This window comes from Mesoplodon mirus (assembly GCF_964341445.2).
Source record: "Mesoplodon mirus genome assembly, chromosome: 1".
In the NCBI taxonomy this organism is placed as follows: domain Eukaryota; kingdom Metazoa; phylum Chordata; class Mammalia; order Artiodactyla; family Ziphiidae; genus Mesoplodon; species Mesoplodon mirus.
In genome coordinates, this window is record NC_138976.1 from 36,651,102 (window position 1) to 36,670,121 (window position 19,020).

General features: G+C 44.4%; 1 protein-coding gene across 4 annotated transcripts in view; it reads right to left on the bottom strand.

Moving 5' to 3' along the window:
• The window catches only part of ECPAS (Ecm29 proteasome adaptor and scaffold), a 104,443-nt gene extending 96,350 nt beyond the window's left edge, over window positions 1-8,093 (bottom strand). For 2 of the 4 annotated variants that reach the window (XM_082623145.1, XM_082623143.1), the window contains exon 1: window positions 7,799-8,093. In XM_082623145.1, the coding sequence (XP_082479271.1) occupies window positions 7,799-7,820 (22 nt within the window). In that variant the 5' untranslated portion in view covers window positions 7,821-8,093. Of the gene's footprint in view, window positions 1-7,148; window positions 7,506-7,798 lie in introns of those variants that run through there. The other 2 variants (XM_082623142.1, XM_082623144.1) reach the window with 1 other exon arrangement.
• Between the last annotated feature and the right edge of the window lie 10,927 nt (window positions 8,094-19,020).

Here is a 19,020-nt window from a genome sequence, read left to right on the forward strand (position 1 = left end):
TTCAAACTAGTTGTGTTGGGCTTCCCTGGTGGCACAGTTGTTAAGAATCCACCTGCCAATGCAGGGGACACAGGTTCAAGCCCTGGCCCAGGAAGATCCCACATGCTGCGGAACAACTAAGCTGGTGCACCACAACTACTGAGCCTGCGCTCTAGAGCCCACGAGCCACAACTACTGAGCCCGTGTGCCACAACTACTGAAGCCCACACGCCTAGAGCCCATGCTCTGCAACAAGAGAAGCCACCGCAATGAGAAGCCCATGCACTGCAACAAAGAGTGGCCCCCACTCACCACAACTAGAGAAAGACTGCGCACAGCAACAAAGACCCAACACAGCCAAAAAATAAATAAACATTAGTTGTGCTGGCATTCCTAGACAAGCTGGTCCCAACCTTATCCTTAGCTTTTTCTCCTACTACCCCCTCCACTAAAAATAATAATCTATACAGAATTTAATTGTTTACACAGTGCATTAACATGTACATTAAGCCTAACAACACTATGAGTATTTCTAATTATCCCAATTTTATGAGAAACTTAAACTTAGTGAAGTAAAATAATCTGCTCAAGATCCCAAATTGTAAAAGGCACAAAAGGCCAAGTCTCAGACTCCAAATTTTAACTTGTTTCCTAGTACTTCATGCAGCCATAGTACCCCCATTCTAGCATATCAGACTCATTCCAACTTTCCCTGAAAATGCACAATAGTTTTCAAATTCTATGACTGAGCTCAAGCTATTGTTCCCTTAGCCTGGAATACTATCCTCACTCCTTGACATTTCTAAAGAACTGTGTTAGGCATTTTTCATATCGTACTTCCTATTAGCTATTTACAGTTATATATAAATCTGCCTCTACACTGAATTATAAGCCGTGTGAGGCCAGGACCATAAGTTAGTAACTCCATTTTTTTTTTTTCCTTTCTCTGCAGCATGCGGGCCTCTCACTGTTGGGGCCCCTCCCATTGTGGAGCAAGGCTCTGGACACGCAGGCTCAGCGGCCATGGCTCACGGGCCTAGCCACTCCGCGGCATGTGGGATCTTCCCGGACCGGGGCACGAACCCGTGTCCCCTGCATCGGCAGGCAGACTCTCAACCACTGCGCCACCAGGGAAGCCCAGTAACTCCATTTTTAAAGACTGCTTATTGAATTGGAAAATGTGTGGGGAAAACAAGTCATATAAGATGGCAAGCATCAAGGCAGAGACCGGCCAGGCTTGAAAACAGAGACCACCAACTTAGATCAGACCATTTGAGCACACTGGCAGTGCCTACAGTTTTAACATCTATCTTCTGAACAAGGTCGAACGCCCCAGTGCCAACTATTCTCACCAACACTGGCCTTTATTAAATATTACAATTTACTGAAAGCATAATTCAAAACAAGATGGGGTAGAAGTGGAAAACTAGAAATTATAAAAAACAGAAATATCATCACTATTTTCCATTTTAACCTTCCGATCTGGCTAAGTACCCAAAATTAAAATAATACAGGCTTGATGCAGCCTTTCTACATAGCTCAGCTCAGCTGCATATATGGCTGTCACTAAAGCAGCCATCTCTCTGGGGCTGTTTCAGTATGCTCACAGAATCACGTTCACCTACACAGCTACACACACAGCTTCCCCATCTCATCCTCTAAAAGAGCCACTAGGATGTCTGGCACTGGCAGAGACTCTCTCAGAAGACACCTGACATGTTGATTATCTGGCCAACTTTTGCAACTGAAGTGGCTGTGTCGAATGGTCAAATTGAATAGCATCAATGTGCTTTAAGATTATAGGCTGTTGCTCCTTCATGAGCTGTCTTTATCCCAATGAAGATCAGATTCTAAGGGTGCCTTAGAATTACAAAGCCCAGAACATGAAACCAATGAACAGCTGACCAGGTGAAAAGCCTCAAATGCTTCCTTCCCTCTGTCAGAAATCTCCCTACCCATTGCTGAAATATAACTACAATGTCAACTTTTCCATGAACTGGCAGAGGATAATATTAGAAGAAAAACTAGCCCACATGCCTTGCATTGAATTTCATTCCATTCCAAACAGTTATATTATCCTAAATATAAAGAAAGAAAACTACAGACTATGACCTTAAGTAATTTACAAACTAGATTTCAGAAATGCCTTTAACAGTCAGAACTAATTGTTCTCTATTTTGGCATCTTACCCCCAAATCTAATATGTCCTCTTCAGTGAACCGGAATATTGCCATATTTTATACACTACAGCAGGTTTCTCCTGGAGGCTAGCAAGACATTGGGAAAAAAGCCCTGCTGACCTTCTTATAAACTATATTTTCCCTTTCAGAGACACTAGTACAGTAGCAGCACAGGATTAACATAAACTTTGGGATCAAAAAATCTGAGTTCAAGCCCTAACTCTGTAGTATGAGGGAAGCAACACCAGACAACAATAGTACCAAAGTCACAGGGTTGTTGTAAGGATTCAATCAATTAATTCATACAAAGTGAGTAGAACACAATGGTAAGCTCTCAAAAAACATTAGCTTTACCATTATTCTACTACAGTCACCTGACTCAAAGTGACAATTACAGGATATTTTTGAAAGGATAACAAACCCCAACCCAAGATTATCCTGCTTACCTTTTGACAACTTTCATACATGATACTACTCGGAAAAAAAAAAAGAAAGAAAAGAAGAAAAAGAAAGAAAAGAAAAGAGACAAGTAAAAGACAAACCTGTCGATTCTGCTTCTCAGGAGCTCCTACAGAGTGTAGTATCAGATACAACTGAAAGCAGCTACAGATTTCATTTAAATTTATGACGTGTATATCACTTCAAATGCAAAGGTGAAACGCATTGATTTAAAATCTATAGAAAGGCAGTGTCACGAGTTATACATCTCAAAATCACAGACCTGGGAACCAAAAATGATAATATTACTCTAGCATTACTAACTATAACAAATCATACACTTTGGTCCTTACATATCTGTTTACAAGTATTCTTCCTCTTTCTTCTCAGTAGTATTATAATTCCATCAGTAGACTTTTCATGTTTCTTTTGTACACCACAGCAGTGTTCAACAGCAGTCAAATAATTGGATTAAAGTAACAAGTAGCTAAGAATTTAGCAGTGCATCTGATTTTATCTCTTCATCAGCATGAACACTCTATAGAACACGGAGGTAACCCAGCCTAAAGGCTGGTTATGAGTGCCTGTGAGCCACCTGGAATCCAGTTCCAACTCCACCACTTACTAGCTGAGGGACCTTGGGAACCTAAAATGTCTGTTTTCCACTCCACAAAACAGCAATAAGAACTTTACCTACCTCTTAGGATTATTTTAATGAATAAAAGAATATAGGAGCTTCCCTGGTGGCGCAGGCAGAATCCGCCTGCCAATGCAGGGGACACGGGTTTGAGCCCTGGTCCGGGAAGATCCCACATGCTGCAGAGCAACTAAGCCTGTGCACCACAACTACTGAGCCTGCACTCTACAGCCTGCAAGCCACAACTACTGAGCCTGCATGCCACAACTACTGAAGCCCATGCGCCTAGAGCCCGTGCTCTGCAACAAGAGAAGCCACCACAGTGAGAAGCCCGCATACCGCAACAAAGAGTAGCCCCCGCTCACCACAACTACAGAAAGCCCGCACGCAGCAACAAACACCCAACACAGCCAAAAATAAATAATAAATAAAATAAATATTAAAAAATCTTTTAAAAAAAGAATATAATATACAAAGCACTTAAAACAATGCTAGTGCAAAAAAAATGCTAGTGCTGAAATATTTAGGGGGAAGGGTACTGATGTCTCCAATTCACTCTGAAATGCATCAAAATAAGATGGATTGAGTACTTAATGCCACTGAACTGTACACTTAAAAATGGTTACAATGATAAATTTTATGTTATGTATGTGTATCTTACCACAATCTTTTTCAAATAATAAAATAACTAAAATAACATTTTTAAATGTGGCTTGAAAATGGACAGATATGTGATAAAGTTAGTAGTAAAATATCACATGTAGAATCTAGGTAGTGGGTATATGAATGCTCACTTTCAATTTTTCTGTATTTTTGAAGAGTTTTATGATAAAATATTAGGGGGAAAAACAATGCTGGCATCTAGTAGTTTGCTTTATCATCTACCAGTCAGAAATAATAGCCAGCTAATATTCAGATACTTAGCTCCTTTCTTTTATAGCAGAATTCTAAAAAGCACCTTTTTACCAGCCATCTCTCCTTTTACTATAACCTTTCTGAAACTGAAAATGGCTTATTTGAAGTTCCTTATATACATGTTCGGTATGTATGAGTGTGATTTCAAGTTAAATTATTCCAAGGTACCAACTGCCAAGTATTTAATCTCGCCTGAAGAAATGCAGAAACCAAGTCAACAGACATCTGTGGCCAAAGACTGGTGACTTGACCAAACAAAACAATGAAAAAGCAAGCACTGGAATTATTTCTTCCTAACTTTTCCAGTAGCTGCTAAAGCCAATAAATTCCTCAACCAGAAGAACTAAAAACGTTTTAACAGGTACCTGATGTACAGGAGCACAATGCATAAATACAAATACATCAGCCACTTAAGAATGATATCCAATTCTTCCTCTAGTTTTGTTCCCCATTCCAACTAGTAATTTATATTTTAATGTGTTTAGTGCTACATGAACTCAGATATCTTGCTGTAGAACAACTTAAAACGTCAGACCACCTCACACCCACTGGGATAGCTACTATCAAAAATATAGAAAATAACAAGTGTTGGCGAGGTCCTAGAAAAACTGGAGCCCTTGTTTACTGCTGGTGGGAACATAAAATGGTATAGGCACTGTGGAAAGCAGTATGGCAGTTCCTCAAAAAATTAAAAATAGAATTACCATATAATCCAACAATCCCACTTCAGGGTATATATCCAAAAGAACTGGAAGCACAGTCTCAAAGAGAGATGTGTACATCCATATTCACAGCAGCATTATTCACAATAGTTAAAAACATACAAGCAACCCAAGTGTCCCTCAACAGATGGATGAGAAAATATGACATATGTATACAACAGAATACTACTCAGCCTTAAAAAAGAAAATCCTGTCACATGGTACAACACGGATGAACCGAGGACATTATGCCAAGTGAAATAAGCCAGCCACAAAAAGACAAATCCTGTATGAGTCCACTTACATGAGATACCTAGAGATATCAAAATCATAGAGACAGAGAGTTCCCTGGTGGCGCAGTGGTTAAGAATCCGCCTGCCAATGCAGGGGACATGGGTTCGATCCCTGGTCCAGGAAAATCCCACATGCTGTGGAGCTACTGAGCCCATGAGCCACAACTACTGAGCCCGTGTGCCACAACCACTGAGCCTGCGCTGTAGAGCCCGTGTGCCACAACTACTGAAGCCTGTGCGTCTAGAGCCGGTGCTCCGCTACAAGAGAAGCCACCACAATGAGAAGCCCGCACACTGCAACAAAGAGTAGCCCTGCTCCCCACAACTAGAGAAAGCCCGCACACAGCAACAAAGACCCAACACAGCCAAAAAATAAATAAATAAATTTATTTAAAAAAAAAAAAATCACAGAGACAGAAAGTAGTACAGTAGCTGCCAGGGGCTGGGAGGACGGGGGAAAGGGAGGGTTTAGTGGGCATAGAGTTTCTGTTTTGCAAGATGAAAAGAGTTGTGGAGATAAACGGTGGTGATGATTGCACAACAATATGAATGTCCTTAAGACCACTGGCCTGTACAGTTAGAAATGGTTTTGATGGTAAATTTTATGTTATGTGTATTTTACCGCAATAACAAAAAAATGGAAGAAAAAAGATCAGGGAGCTGATCTCCCCAAAAGGCCTGGTGGTGCTCCAGCTTGGAAATGACACACAAGCAATCAACTCTGTGGCTATCAGGCCCTGTTTATCTCTAACCACCGCATGAGACCTTGTCTACTCAAGACTCCCCATCCTGCCCAGGGTGATACCAATTCTTTATTTCAGCCTCAAAATGTGCAAACACCACTGCTGCTACACCAGTTTTGTGTCAAAGCAGCAAGGAACTTATCTCTCTAAGCCTGCCTCCTCTTTAAAACAAGGATAATTACTACCTACCTGCCTTACTAGGCTGTTAGGAGGACAAAAGTGAGATCATGTATATAGAAGTATCTTTAAACTGCCAAGCACCAAAGAAACAGAAATTACTGTGCGTATAGCTACTTTCATATGAAAATTCAGAGGGGGCTGTAACAACAGAAACTTCACAAGGCTTGAGACACCTCACCCAGGCTTCATTCCATTTAAAACCCACCTCATCCCTAAATAACACCTTTCTTGTTCTTCATAAACTGAAGGGCAGCGTTGAGAAAACACCTAAAGCTTTTCACCTAACCACCCCAAAGGCAATCAGAAATTGTCTTGCATGTCCTAGGAAAATTCAATTTTTATGACCCCGGCGTGGGCCTGCGGCGCCCGGGGACTACACTTCCCATAAAGCACCGAGGCGAACCCGGGCGGCGGGCGAGGTGGCCTGCGATTCAGGGTGACCACCGCTCTCCCCGAGCGTGGATCGCCGTCCCCCGGAAAACTGCAACGTTTAAGGTCAAGTGTGCACTGGCTCTCCTTTCTGAAAGCGCTGTCACCCCGAGGTTTCCTCTGCGGCTAGCGCCGCGACCCTGCCTGCTCGCCCGTCCTTCCTGCTCCACCTGAGGGTCACCGCCTGTTCCTGACCTTTCCGCTGATTTCTAGTGTCACAACACGGCACCTTCTCCTCCTCCCCGAAAGCTCCACTTCTAGAACTCGCCCAACAGTTGGGCCCGGGGTCCACGGAGGGGTCAGACGGGACGGCAGACACAGCCCGCCCCCCTGGGGCTCCGGCCGCCCAGCCAGCCCAGCCCCTACGGGCAGGGGGCTAGGCTCCCCCCACCCCCGGGCCGGGGCGGATCGCACACCGAGGTGGCTCCGCCCGGGGCTCCGGTTTCAATTTCGCAACGTGACGGTGCAAACCTGAGGCCTACAAACGCCGCCGGCGGCCGCCGCCCCGCCCGCCCGCCCAACCGCCAGGCCCGAGCGCCCCAGCCCCCCGCACGCCGCGGCCGCCGCCCGCCCGCCAGCCCGGCCCTGCTCCCCGGCCCTCCCGCCCGGCCGCCGCCCCCGGCCCGCGGCCGCAGGCTTGCCGTGGCACTTACTCAGCTCGTCCTGGGAGGCGGAGGCGGCGGCCGCAGCCATGTTGCGCCGGGGAGGGAGGGAGGGGCCGGAGGGGGAGGGCACGGACGGGCAGCACGGGGGGCTCGCCGCTCTCGGTGCAGGAGAGGCCGGCAGCCGCCTCTGGTAGTTCGGCGCGGGCCGAGCTGCGCCCACGAGGCCCGCCCGCCGTCGCCGCCGCCTGCGTCCTCCTCGCTGCACGCGTAGTTCTCGCCGTCCCCCGCGAGCTCGCGACTCGGGCGCTCCCGCAGTCCGGCGCCTCTGCGGAGCCGCCGCTGTCCGTCGGCCGAGGCCCGGTACGCCCGGCCCGCGCGGCTGCTCTGCGGCTCAGCGCCGCGCTCGCCCAACTCACGCCGGTTTTATATTTAGAAAGAGCTGAGCCATCCTCCCAGCGGCCCCCCCGCCGGGCCCCTCGCGCGCCCGCCCGCCCTCGCTCGCTCGCTCGCTCGCGGCTCGTCCTGCCCACCTGCCGCCGCCCGCCCCGCGCGCGGAAGCCGGCCCGCGAGCGCTCCCTGCGCGGACCCGGCACGCGGCGGCCTCCAACGGCGGCCCGGCCTAGCCGGTCCTCGCCGCCCCTCCTTGCCCGCGTAGCCTCCGGCGGCTCCGGCGCGGAACGGACGCGCAGGCCTCTGACCTGAGTCCGAGCCGGTCTCCATGCCGGGGATGCTGCGCTCGGCGCCGCGACGCGGGCGCCCAGAAGCGAGGCGAGAGGCGGGCTCGGCCTCGGGGAGCCGCGCGCCGCAGTCCGTGAGGGGCTTGGTCGAGCTGGCCCGGGCTGCCCCGGCCGGGGGAGGTCCTCGAGGCGTGACGGGAGCTCTTTCTGTAAAGGTCTGTGGTTGTCACGTTGGCTGGTCCCGACCTGGTAAAACACGCCTGTCCGAAGGAAGAGACGTGGACTCGGAAAAGTTGAGCCGGGTTCGGAGTCGGCGGGAGGAAGCCCCGCCCTGCGCCTCCCGCTGAACTTCTCGGCCCCGCCGCTGACTCAGTCCCGGGCGAGCCCCGGTGCCCAGGGCGCCTTTTTTTACTTAAAGATAGTGATAAAGTGTAGGTTTCTGATGCTCTTCGAAACTACAACTAGGACTACCGAGTGAGGGAAGATCACTAAGCCCCACTAAAGTTCAATAAGCCAAGATTTTTAAAGTTCAATTTCAAGTATATATGCTTATAGGAGTTGTTTTCTTAGATTTTAATTCTAATCCCTACGTTCTTTTTGGTAACCCGAGTGATTTATTTTGAATATAACGATTTTAACTTTATGCCTTCAGTTTGTCCGTGAGTTCACTTAGTGAAAAACACTTGCAATATGGAATTCAAATTAGGGGGTTGCATAATTGCTGTACTTTAAGTGATAGTACTGTCATAAATTAGGTACAAGGTCATACACTTTTTTTTTTTTTTGGTATAAGAGGAAGAAATCAAGATCCTAACTAAAGGGAAATTGGTTTTATCCCTAAAAGAAATCTGTAAAGCCCTAGTTAATGTCTTGAAAAATGAATATATGTCATTCCAGATGTAACGGGCACGTACAAGGTACTTACACAACATTAAAGACATTTATGTCCTTTATTGCTTTTATTATAGAGATTATACATGATCTTTGTAAAAATTGCAAATGATTCAGAATTTTAAAATGAAAGTGAAAGGCCTTGCTTCCCCTCCCAGCATCCCACTCCCCTGAGAAAACTATGGTTAACAGGTACAGTTGAACATGCACCCTCCAAGGCCTTGTTTCTGTGCACATGTGTATACGGCCCCCAAAATAACGAAGTGGGGAGGGGGTTCAGACTCATGATAAAGTTCTGTATCAGTGTTTTTCCTCCATAGACATTCTTCCACGTTAACTCAAAAAGCTCTACACCACCACCACTCTTTTTGTTAATGACTTCATAGTATATTAAGTTAACCAGTCCCTTTTTTTGAGAACATTTTGGCTCTTTTTGTTTGATGGTGACACAAAATCGATGCGCAATGAAGTATCTGCAAACAATACTGAAGTGTATAAAGTAAAGGTTGTCCGCCACCTTGCTGCTCACCATCCCCTCATCGTACTCCCTAGAAATAATCCCTGTTAACAGTTTGGTGCATACAACCTCTCCTGACCATTTCTATGAATGTATAGAGTGACTGTACCAAGGACTAGTATGGGGAAACTGACTTCCCGTAAGTTCCAATAGATCCTTCTAAAGCCAAGCCGCCCCCACCCCCCAACCCCCAACCCCTGCCAAAAGTAGAGAATCTAAGTTAAAAAAAGAAAAGTTCGTTTGAAATTTTAACTTCCAGACAAGGCCAGTTAGCAACTCATAAATTCCTCCTATATAGACATTCCAGAATCCCACATGTGTGCAAATCACATATAGGTATTTATACGCAGATTTTGTTTGACAAAAATGGAATCCTACTATACATATTACTGTGTAACTTTACCTTTTCACCAAACTATATATCACAAGTATCCTTCTATATCAGTAATAATAGCTAATAATAATTGTGCCAGGCACTATTTAAAGTGTTTTACTTGGATGAATTCATTTAATCCTTACAACAATCTTATGAAGTAAGGATTTTTATGATACAGGATGACTGAGGAAAAAAACTAAATTGCCACAAACTAGTAAGTGCTGAAGCAGGAATTTGAACCCAGACAGTGTGGATCCAGAGTCTACATTCCTTTTTTTTTTTAAATGAATTTTATTTATTTATTTATTTATTTTTGGCTGCGTTGGGTCTTTGTGCTGCACGGGGGCTTTCTCCAGTTGTGGTGAGCAGGGGCTACTCTTCGTTGCAGTACATGGGCTTCTCATTGCAGTGGCTTCTCTTGTTGTGGAGCATGGGCTCAAGGCATGCGGGCTTCAGTAGCCGTGGCTCATGGTCTCTAGAGTGCAGGCTCTGTAGTTGTGACGCATTGGCTTAGTGACTCCGTGGCATGTGGGATCTTCGCGGACCAGGGCTCGAACCCGTGTCCCCTGCATTGGCAGGTGGATTCTTAACCACTGCGTCACAGGGAAGTCCCCAGAGTCTACATTCTTAACCATTCTGATCTGTATGTGCAGAATTACCTCATTCTTTTAAATGACTGCATGATAGTCTTTTCCAAAGACTTGCAAAAAAAAACCTTTCATGATAAGTACATGACAAAATTTAATCATCCCCCTATTGATGAGCATTTAAATTTTTACAATTTTTTACTACTGCAAACAATACTACTATAAAACATTCTTATAAGTATATCTTTATGAAGTTACATATTTCTATATGTAGACATGGAATTGTTAGGCAAAAAAAAAAAGATGGCTTTAACATCTCATTATATACAGTAGTTTATACCAGCTTACAATGCTGCTTCTAATCACTACTGTTTAAGCTTTTTTATAGTTGCTTCTTCCTTCAAACTACTTATAGTTTATTTTTCCCACTAAATAACATCATCATCTTACTAGGCACTATGGTTTTGAATAGTAGCCTTGAGATACTTCCTATCTAGAATTTATTTCAACTTTAAAAAACAGACAGGACACTTCTCTGGTGGCACGGTGGTTAAGAATCCGCCTGCCAATGCAGCAGGGGACACGGGTTCAAGCCCTAGTGCAGGAAGGTCCCACATGCTGCAGAGCAACTAAGCCTGTGCACCACAACTACTGAGCCTGCACTCTAGAGCCTGCGAGCCACAACTGCTGAGCCCACGTGCCACAACTACTGAAGCCCATGCACTTAGAGTCCATGCTCCCCAACAAGAAAAGCCACCACAATGAGAAGCCTGTGCACGGCAACGAAGACCCAAAGCAACAACAACAACAAAAAAAACCAGGAAAGTCCCTCATGGACCACTGGTAGGAATGGTAATTGGTGCAGACACTATGGAAAATAGTATGGAGGTTCCTCAAAAAATTGAAAATAGGGGAATTCCCTGGCGGTCCAGTGGTTAGGACTCCGTGCTCTCACTGATGAGGGCCTGGGTTCAGTCCCTAGTCGGGGAAGTAAAATCTAACAAGCTGTGCAGTGTGGCCAAAAGAAAAATTTGAAAAAAAAAATTGAAAATAGAACTACCATATGATACAGCAACTTCACTTCTGGGTATTTACCTGAAGAAAACAACACTAATTCAAAAAGATACATGCACCCCAATGTTCATAGCAGCATTATTTACAATAGCCAAGGTATGGAACCAACCTAAGTGTCCATCAATAGATGAATGGGTAAAGAAGAAATGGATACATGTATACAGGAATATTATTCAGCCATTAAAAGAAAGAAATCTTGCCATTTGGGACAACATGGATGGATCTAGAGGACATTATGCTAAGTGAAATAAGTCAGACAAAGAAAGACAAATACCATATCATCTCACTTATATGTGGAATCTAAAAGGCAAAACAAAGAAAACAAAATGAGGACTTCCCTGGTGGCGCAGTGGTTAGGAATCCGCCTGCCAGTGCAGGGGACACGGGCTCGATCCCTGGTCTGGGAAGATCCCACATGTCGCAGAGCAACTAATCCCGTGTGCCACAACTACTGAGCCTGCACTCTAGAGCTTGTGAGCCACAACTACTGAAGCCCGCACACCTAGAGCCCATACTCTGCAGCAAGAGAAGCCACCGCAATGAGAAGCCCGCGTACCACAACAAAGAGTAGCCCCTGCTGGCCACAACTAGAGAAAGCCCACGCACAGCAACGAAGACCCAACCCAGCCAAAGATAAATTAATTAATTAGTTAATTAATTAATTTTAAAAAAAGAAAACAGACTCATAGATACATAGTACAAACAGGTGATGCCAGAGGGGAGGAGACTGAACGGTAAAATGGCTGAAGGGGATTAAGGGGTACAAACCTCGTTATAAAATAAATAAGCACAGGGATGTAAATATACAGCATAAGAAATAGGGTCAATAATATAACTTTGTATGGGGACAGATGGTTACTAGACCTATTTTGGTGATCATTTATTTCATAATGTATGCAAATGTCAAATCACTATGTAGTACGCCTGAAACTAACATAATATTGTACATCAACTATTTTTCAGTTTCAAAAAACAGACAAGAAGTAATTGGGGGAGGGTAAGAGGGGGCCAAGAAACGCCAATGAGAAACCAAAATAATATATCACAAAATCCAGGAACTAAAAATTTGTATTTTACTCCTTAGAAAAGTCCCCTCTCCCTCTTGTAGGTCCTACTCACACTACATATCTGCATGATTCTGATAAGGTGAACAATCTTGCTTCCATAGTCAGTCAAAGCAGAGTAGAAGCAGAATATTAGAGGGCACTCTTGTGGGCAGGTACATGGATGACAAAAGTACTAACGGACACACTGAAATCAAGGGAAGAAGAAGGAAAACTATGAAAAGAAGCTATAAGAACTCAAAAAGCAAAGCATGTTGGGGTTATTTATAAAGCACTGAAAGCACTACCCACCACATAGGTCCTGAAATCATTTCACTTGAATAAGTGATGTTTATGGTGCTAATCCTGACATCAAGAAATGGTGAAATGGGCTTCCCTGGTGGCGCAGTGGTTGAGAGCCTGCCTGCCGATGCAGGGGACACGGGTTCGTGCCCCGGTCCGGGAAGATCCCACATGCCGCGGAGCGGCTGGGCCCGTGAGCCATGGCCGTTGAGCCTGCGCATCCAGAGCCTGTGCTCCGCAACGGGAGAGGCCACAACAGCGCGAGGCCCACGTACCGCAAAAAAAAAAAAAAAAAAAAAGAAATGGTGAAATAGGGACCTCCCTGGTGGTCCAGTGGTTAGGACTCCGTGCTTTCACTGCCAAGGGCCTGGGGTCAATCCCCTGGTTGGGGAACTGAGATCCCACAAGCTGCGTGGCATGGCCAAAAAAAAAAAAAAGAAATGGTGAAATTATGTCTAATTTCAAGCCAAACAAAAATCAAGGAAGTATGAATTATATTTTACAAAGCTTTTCATCTAAAATGATTATAATAAGTAAGCAACTTCTGGTGCTTAAAGGTTTAATTCTAAGCTATCTAGAAAATCCAGCTATCCTAAAAGATTCAATTATCCATTCCCAAAGAGCCCCAGACAAGCCAAAATTCTATATAAATAAGTCTAATATAAATAAGACTTATATAAATAAGTCTAATTGTTTTGGTTGCTGAAAAAGTTAGGGACTGGATCCAATCTGCCAACAGAGGCACAACCCTAATGATCTTCTTCTCTGCTCTTTTCGGTCAGTTATTGACTGAAGACATATTTCACGGCATATAAAACCATGTCATGACTCAAAACATTCCACTTTCTAAAACTTGAACTCAGAAACATCAGTCTCTAACCACCATATAAATCTTTCCTCTCTTTTACTAATTCCTGTGGATTGGAGTACATTTTTTAAATCATTGAACATTTTATTTTTAATTTTAATAACCAAGTAAAACAGTAGGCTTGTCATAGCAAACTAGAGAATTAACAAATTGGGAGATAGAGGAATGCTAAAAGTATGTCTTTCAGAAGAATTAAGAGAGAGAAAATACAAAAAATGAGTTTGAAAACATAGAAGCTTCAAACTTCTCTATTGGAAGACTAGGTGGAAAGAACATAGAAGATTGTGGAAAAGCAATTTTTGAAGCAATTCCAATTGTGGAATGGCTGACTGCATCTAGAAACTAATGCAATAGCTGTAATTTGTTTAGAAGGGTCTGAGTCAACAGATATGTCATTTTTGCTTCCTGCCTTTTCTGTTAATTCTGCCTGGAATTTAGACAACGCTGGAGCTCCAGTGACCATGTTGTGAATATGACATACCTACAGGCCATTTAAGCAGAAACATAGCACGAGGCCAGATCTCTGAATGTATTGTGAGAGCTGCCATACAAGCTATGGTCAGCCTGATTCCGATTTTATTACTGAATGAGAAAAACAAAATCCTGATTAGCTTAAGCCTCTATTTTAGGAACATAGAGTACATTTTAGATCCTCATCATCACCTGGAAGTTTTTGACCACTTTATGTTCATGGCAATGAATCCTTATTAGCACCTTCAAGTTTTTCTTTCCTTGATTTCTCTCTTACATACAGTGCCAATCAGTTCCCAACCTTGGGCAAACCCCACCATTCATTTGATTTTTCCCCTCCCAAATATCACTGGAGAAAGGCAAAAAGCTCATCTGGTCCAGTATAATACTACCCGTTGCATTTTGGAGAATGAGGCAACCTGTGCCCTATCCTCTAGAGATAGGATTTATCCCTATACCAGAAGATTCTACCTCCTCTGATTTCCTTAGGACAGTGACTTCACAGGTTTTTGTTCACGTCTCCCCCCAAAAAATTTTTTTTGAAAAACAATGTAGCTCATTTGCACATTTTTAGGTTGGCATCTAAAATTTCCCCTTATTACTTAAATAATTGAAAAGAAGAAATTTTGACAATGAATTCTATTGTAAATAGTAGCATTTTAAATAAAGGCCCAGGGACTTCCCTGGTGGCACAGTGGATAAACTCCACAGTCCCAATGCAGAGGGCCTGGGTTTGATCCCTGGTCGGGGAACTAGATTCCACATGCATGCCGCAGCTGAGGAGCCCGTGTGCCGCAACTAAGATTCCAAGCAACCAAATAAATAAATAGATATTTTTTAAAAAATAAAATAAAATAAAGGCCTGGGACTTCCCTGATGGTGCAGTGGTTAAGAATCTGCCTGCCAATGCAGGGGACATGAGTTTGATCCCTGGTCTGGGAAGATCCCACATGCCACGGAGCAGCTAAGTCCGTGTGCCACAACTACTGAGCCCATGCTCCGCAGCAAGAGATGCCACCGCAATGAGAAGCCTGCACACTGTAACAAAGAGTAGTGCACAACAATTTACACTAAGGCAATATAGTTTTTTTTGTTTTTTTTTTTTTGCGGTACGTGGGCCTCTCACTATTGTGGCCTCTCCCATTGCGGAGCACAGGCTCCGGACGCGCAGGCTCAGCAGCCATGGCTCACGGGCCCAGCCGCTCCGCGGCATGTGGGATCCTCCCGGACCATGGCACGAACCCGTGTCCCCTGCATCGGCAGGCGGACTCTCAACCACTGCGCCACCAGGGAAGCCCTAGGCAATATAGTTTTAACCTTGAAAGTCTTATTGTTTACTTTATCATCCTTTTCTTCAACAAAAATATGTATATAAATTTAAATATTTGAAAATTTTTCTATGGTTATTTTAAAAATTACTATGACTGAATAATCATAATTAATTGTACACAACTTATCAAAAACAACATAAATACAACTTTTTTAAGGTTTTAACTATTAGTGATTAGCATATTTTTTATGTTACAGCTTTTTTTTATGTTACAGCTTTTGAAAGTTATTAAACATGAAAAGTAAAATTTTACTGGAAATGTATCTCAATGAAAAGGACAGGTGCTTTAAAAAAAAAAAAGATACCCAGTTGCTGTTATTCACTTCCTCATTACCTAATTTAATATATCAAATTGTCCCTTTGATGGTAGTCGTCAAGTTCTTCCTCTGAGGACAATCAACCCTCTTAGTCGGGAGATGGCTGAGAGGCATGGCTTGCTTTTGTAAAGTGAGAGAAGGGCCATTGTGAAATAGGACATCCTGATTTTTAAAGGCATTCTTAGGCAAAGCAATTTGAAGAAACACTATATATGATCTAGAGATTGATTTTCTTAGTACTATCCATGCTCCTATATACTAAGAAAATCTTCATGTACTCCTGAGGACCCTTGTTCCAGAACAATGCATCTTCAGTGTTCTTCCTTCTTATCCTATTCTGTCCCTAGTCTCTCTTTGAAAAAATAACCTACCCAATACCTTCTCTTTCCATTCTCATATTCAGGCTGCACCTTTATTCTTTCCCCAACCCCCTGGACTTCCCTGAAATTAATTGCCTGAGGATCAACCAACTGCAAACTCCGTGGTCATTTTTTCATTCCAATCTCATTAGAACTATTGACTCCATTGTCCCTTTCAAAATTCTCCTCTGTTGGTTTTCCTTTACCAGTTTCTCCTGATTCTTTTCTACTTACCAGTTAACTTCACTGCCTTCTCTCTCCGCCACCCCCTCAAAGTCAGCATTTCCTTGGGTTTTAACCACAGACCGCTTCTCACTCCACCTGCTCTTCATTGCAATCCTCACTCCCTCATCTTCAATTACTAAATTACTCTTTCATTTCTTTCTCCAGTTAAGTCATCTCTACCTAGATGTCCCACATGTGCTTCAAACTCAATGTATCTCCAACTGAATTTTAATCTTCTTTCTCAAACCTTCTTCCTGTGTCCCTTAGTGTATGTGGAACCAGCATCCAGTTGATCAAACCAGAGACCCTGGAGCAGCCTATAATCCTTTCTTCTCCCTCACTTTTATTCACTATCTACATATTGTCACTGAGTACTGTCAGTTGGGGTTTCTCTGGTTCCTGGCACAGAAAAATCTCATGTATGTACAAAAATATTTGAAGAAGAGTACTGGAGTAGTTCACAGAAACAAAGAAAAACTAAACATTATGAAGGATAGGAACTGGGCAGCTCCCAGGATCTCTGCAACAGAAATTGAAGATCATACCCCAAGGAACTGCAACCAAATGATCCAGCAACAGCATAGCCTTTCATTTCTGGATGTTGCAGAATGAGAATCTGAAGTCCCAAACTTTGATTCAAGCTTGGTTGAAATTAAAACAAACCGTTCGTTGAAATGATAATAGATAAGAGGTAAATGACCTTGTTGACATAAATTCTCTGGGAATCCAAAGTACTCTGTTGGTCTAGCATTTCTCAACAATAGAAGAGATAATTAGAAAAATTGCATTCTGATGACTAGAGGAGCACAATGAATAAGAGATTAACTCTTAAAGGGGCAAAGGTCATGTTTAAATTTCCAACCTATGCATTTTCTATTTCTTTTATTATGATATAGGTCTTTTTTTTTTTTTTTTTTTTTTTTTTTTGCGGTACACGGGCCTCTCACTGTTGTGGCCTCTCCCGTTGCGGAGCACAGGCTCCGGACGCGCAGGCTCAGTGGCCATGGTTCACGGGCCCAGCCGCTCCGTGGCATGTGGGATCCTCCCGGACCGGGGCACGAACCCGTGTCCCCTGCATCGGCAGGCGGACTCTCAACCACTGCACCACCAGGGAAGCCCTGATATAGGTCTTTAATAAGAGGTCCCTGTCTTAAGCAATTGAATTTTCTTTTTCTTTTTTTTTTTTTTTGGCTGCATCAGGTCTTCATTGCTCTGCGTGGGCTTTCTCTAGGTGCGGCGAGCAGGGGCTACTCTTCGTTGTGGTGCGTGGGCTCTAGGCGCACAGGCTTCAGTAGTTGTGGCACACGGGCTTAGTCGTGGCTTGTGGGCTCTAGTGTGCACGCTCAGTAGTTGTGGTGCATGGAGCAACTAAGATTAGTTGCTCCATGCGTGGCATTTGGGACCTTCCTGGACCAGGACTCGAACCCGTGTCACCTGCATTGGCAGGCAGATTCTTAACCACAGCGCCACCAGGGAAGCCCCCTCCAGCTTCTCCTTGATGTCCCCTTCATTTTCAGCCAGTCAAGGGGAGGTGGTAGAGGAGAAGAATATGCATTCAGACCTGGGACTGGACAGCTTCTTGACTTCAGGCAGCCACGTTTCCTCGGCTTGCCTTGCTGTCTGTGAGATGAGTGCAGGGGTTCATTTAGTTGAGCTTGTTCTGTTCCTTTAAAGTCTCAGAGCCTTGACTCACCCTGCTTCTTCAGTCTAGAATGCTTTTCTCTCCCAAGAGCACCGCTCCAAAAGTCACTTAGTTATAGGACACTCCCAACAATCCTTCTGGAGTTCGTCAGCCCTTTTTGCTATTCCCCCAGTAATCCCTGCAAGTACCATTCACATATTCAACAAATATCTGTTGAGCACCTACTACATGCCAGGTACTGTTCTAGGGCCTGGAGAGTGTATTTCCATGGAACAAACCAGATAAAAGTCCTTATCCTTGTGGAATTGATAGTCTAGTGAAAAAAACAGACAATAAGCAGTAATCAAGTAAGAAAATGATATATGTTGAAAGGGGAAATAGGAGTGGGGATGGGATTCCACTTTAGGCAGAGAAGTGACAGAGCTTCACTGAGAAGATATGAAAGGATGGGAACGTTAGCCATACAGGATACCTAGGCGGGCAGCAAGTCAGCCATACGTGCCAGGCAGGTTGGAGGGAGAGGGAGAGCGAGGAGGCCGTTGTGACTAGAGCAGGGAAGTGGGGGTAGAGGTCAGGGAGGTTATGAGTGGCCAGATTCCATCGGCCTTGTAGCCCACTGTAAAAATTAGAATTTCTACCCTGGGTGAAATGGGAAGCCTTTAGCGGGTTTTCAGTAGAGAAGTCTATAATCTGTTTTTCGTTTTTTAAGCATCTCTCTGGCTGCAACGTGAAGAGACAAGAGAAGAAAAGTGAAATCAAGAAGCTATTGCAATAATCCAGGCGAGACATGATGGTGGTTTGGACCATTATGGTGGCAGGTGTGTAAGCCATAAAATTAATATTTGTTTAATTCAAGTTGCGGCATTAACTATGGCTTGCAGTGAATGCATCACTAATATGCTTCTGCGGTGGGTTTTCGCAGCCTGGATTTCGGAGAAGGGTAAGGAAGAGGGGAGGGACGGTTTGAGGTTACCAAGGAAACAGAACATCATAGATCTGAAAACCTGAGATGGCTCTAGGCCTTTAGGCTTCTGGCGCAGCAATAATTCCGCAGCTGAGACCACCAGCGCTTCCCAAAGACCATGCGCAACAGGCCGGGCTGGGAGCCTATGGAAAGCACGGGAGTTTCGCAAAGCGGGACAGGCGCATCCCGGGAATCGTAGTTCTGCGCCCCTACGCAGGCGCAGTGAGCCCCCCGCCGGTGGGGCTTGCGCGCGCAGCTCCTGCAGGACCAGTTTCT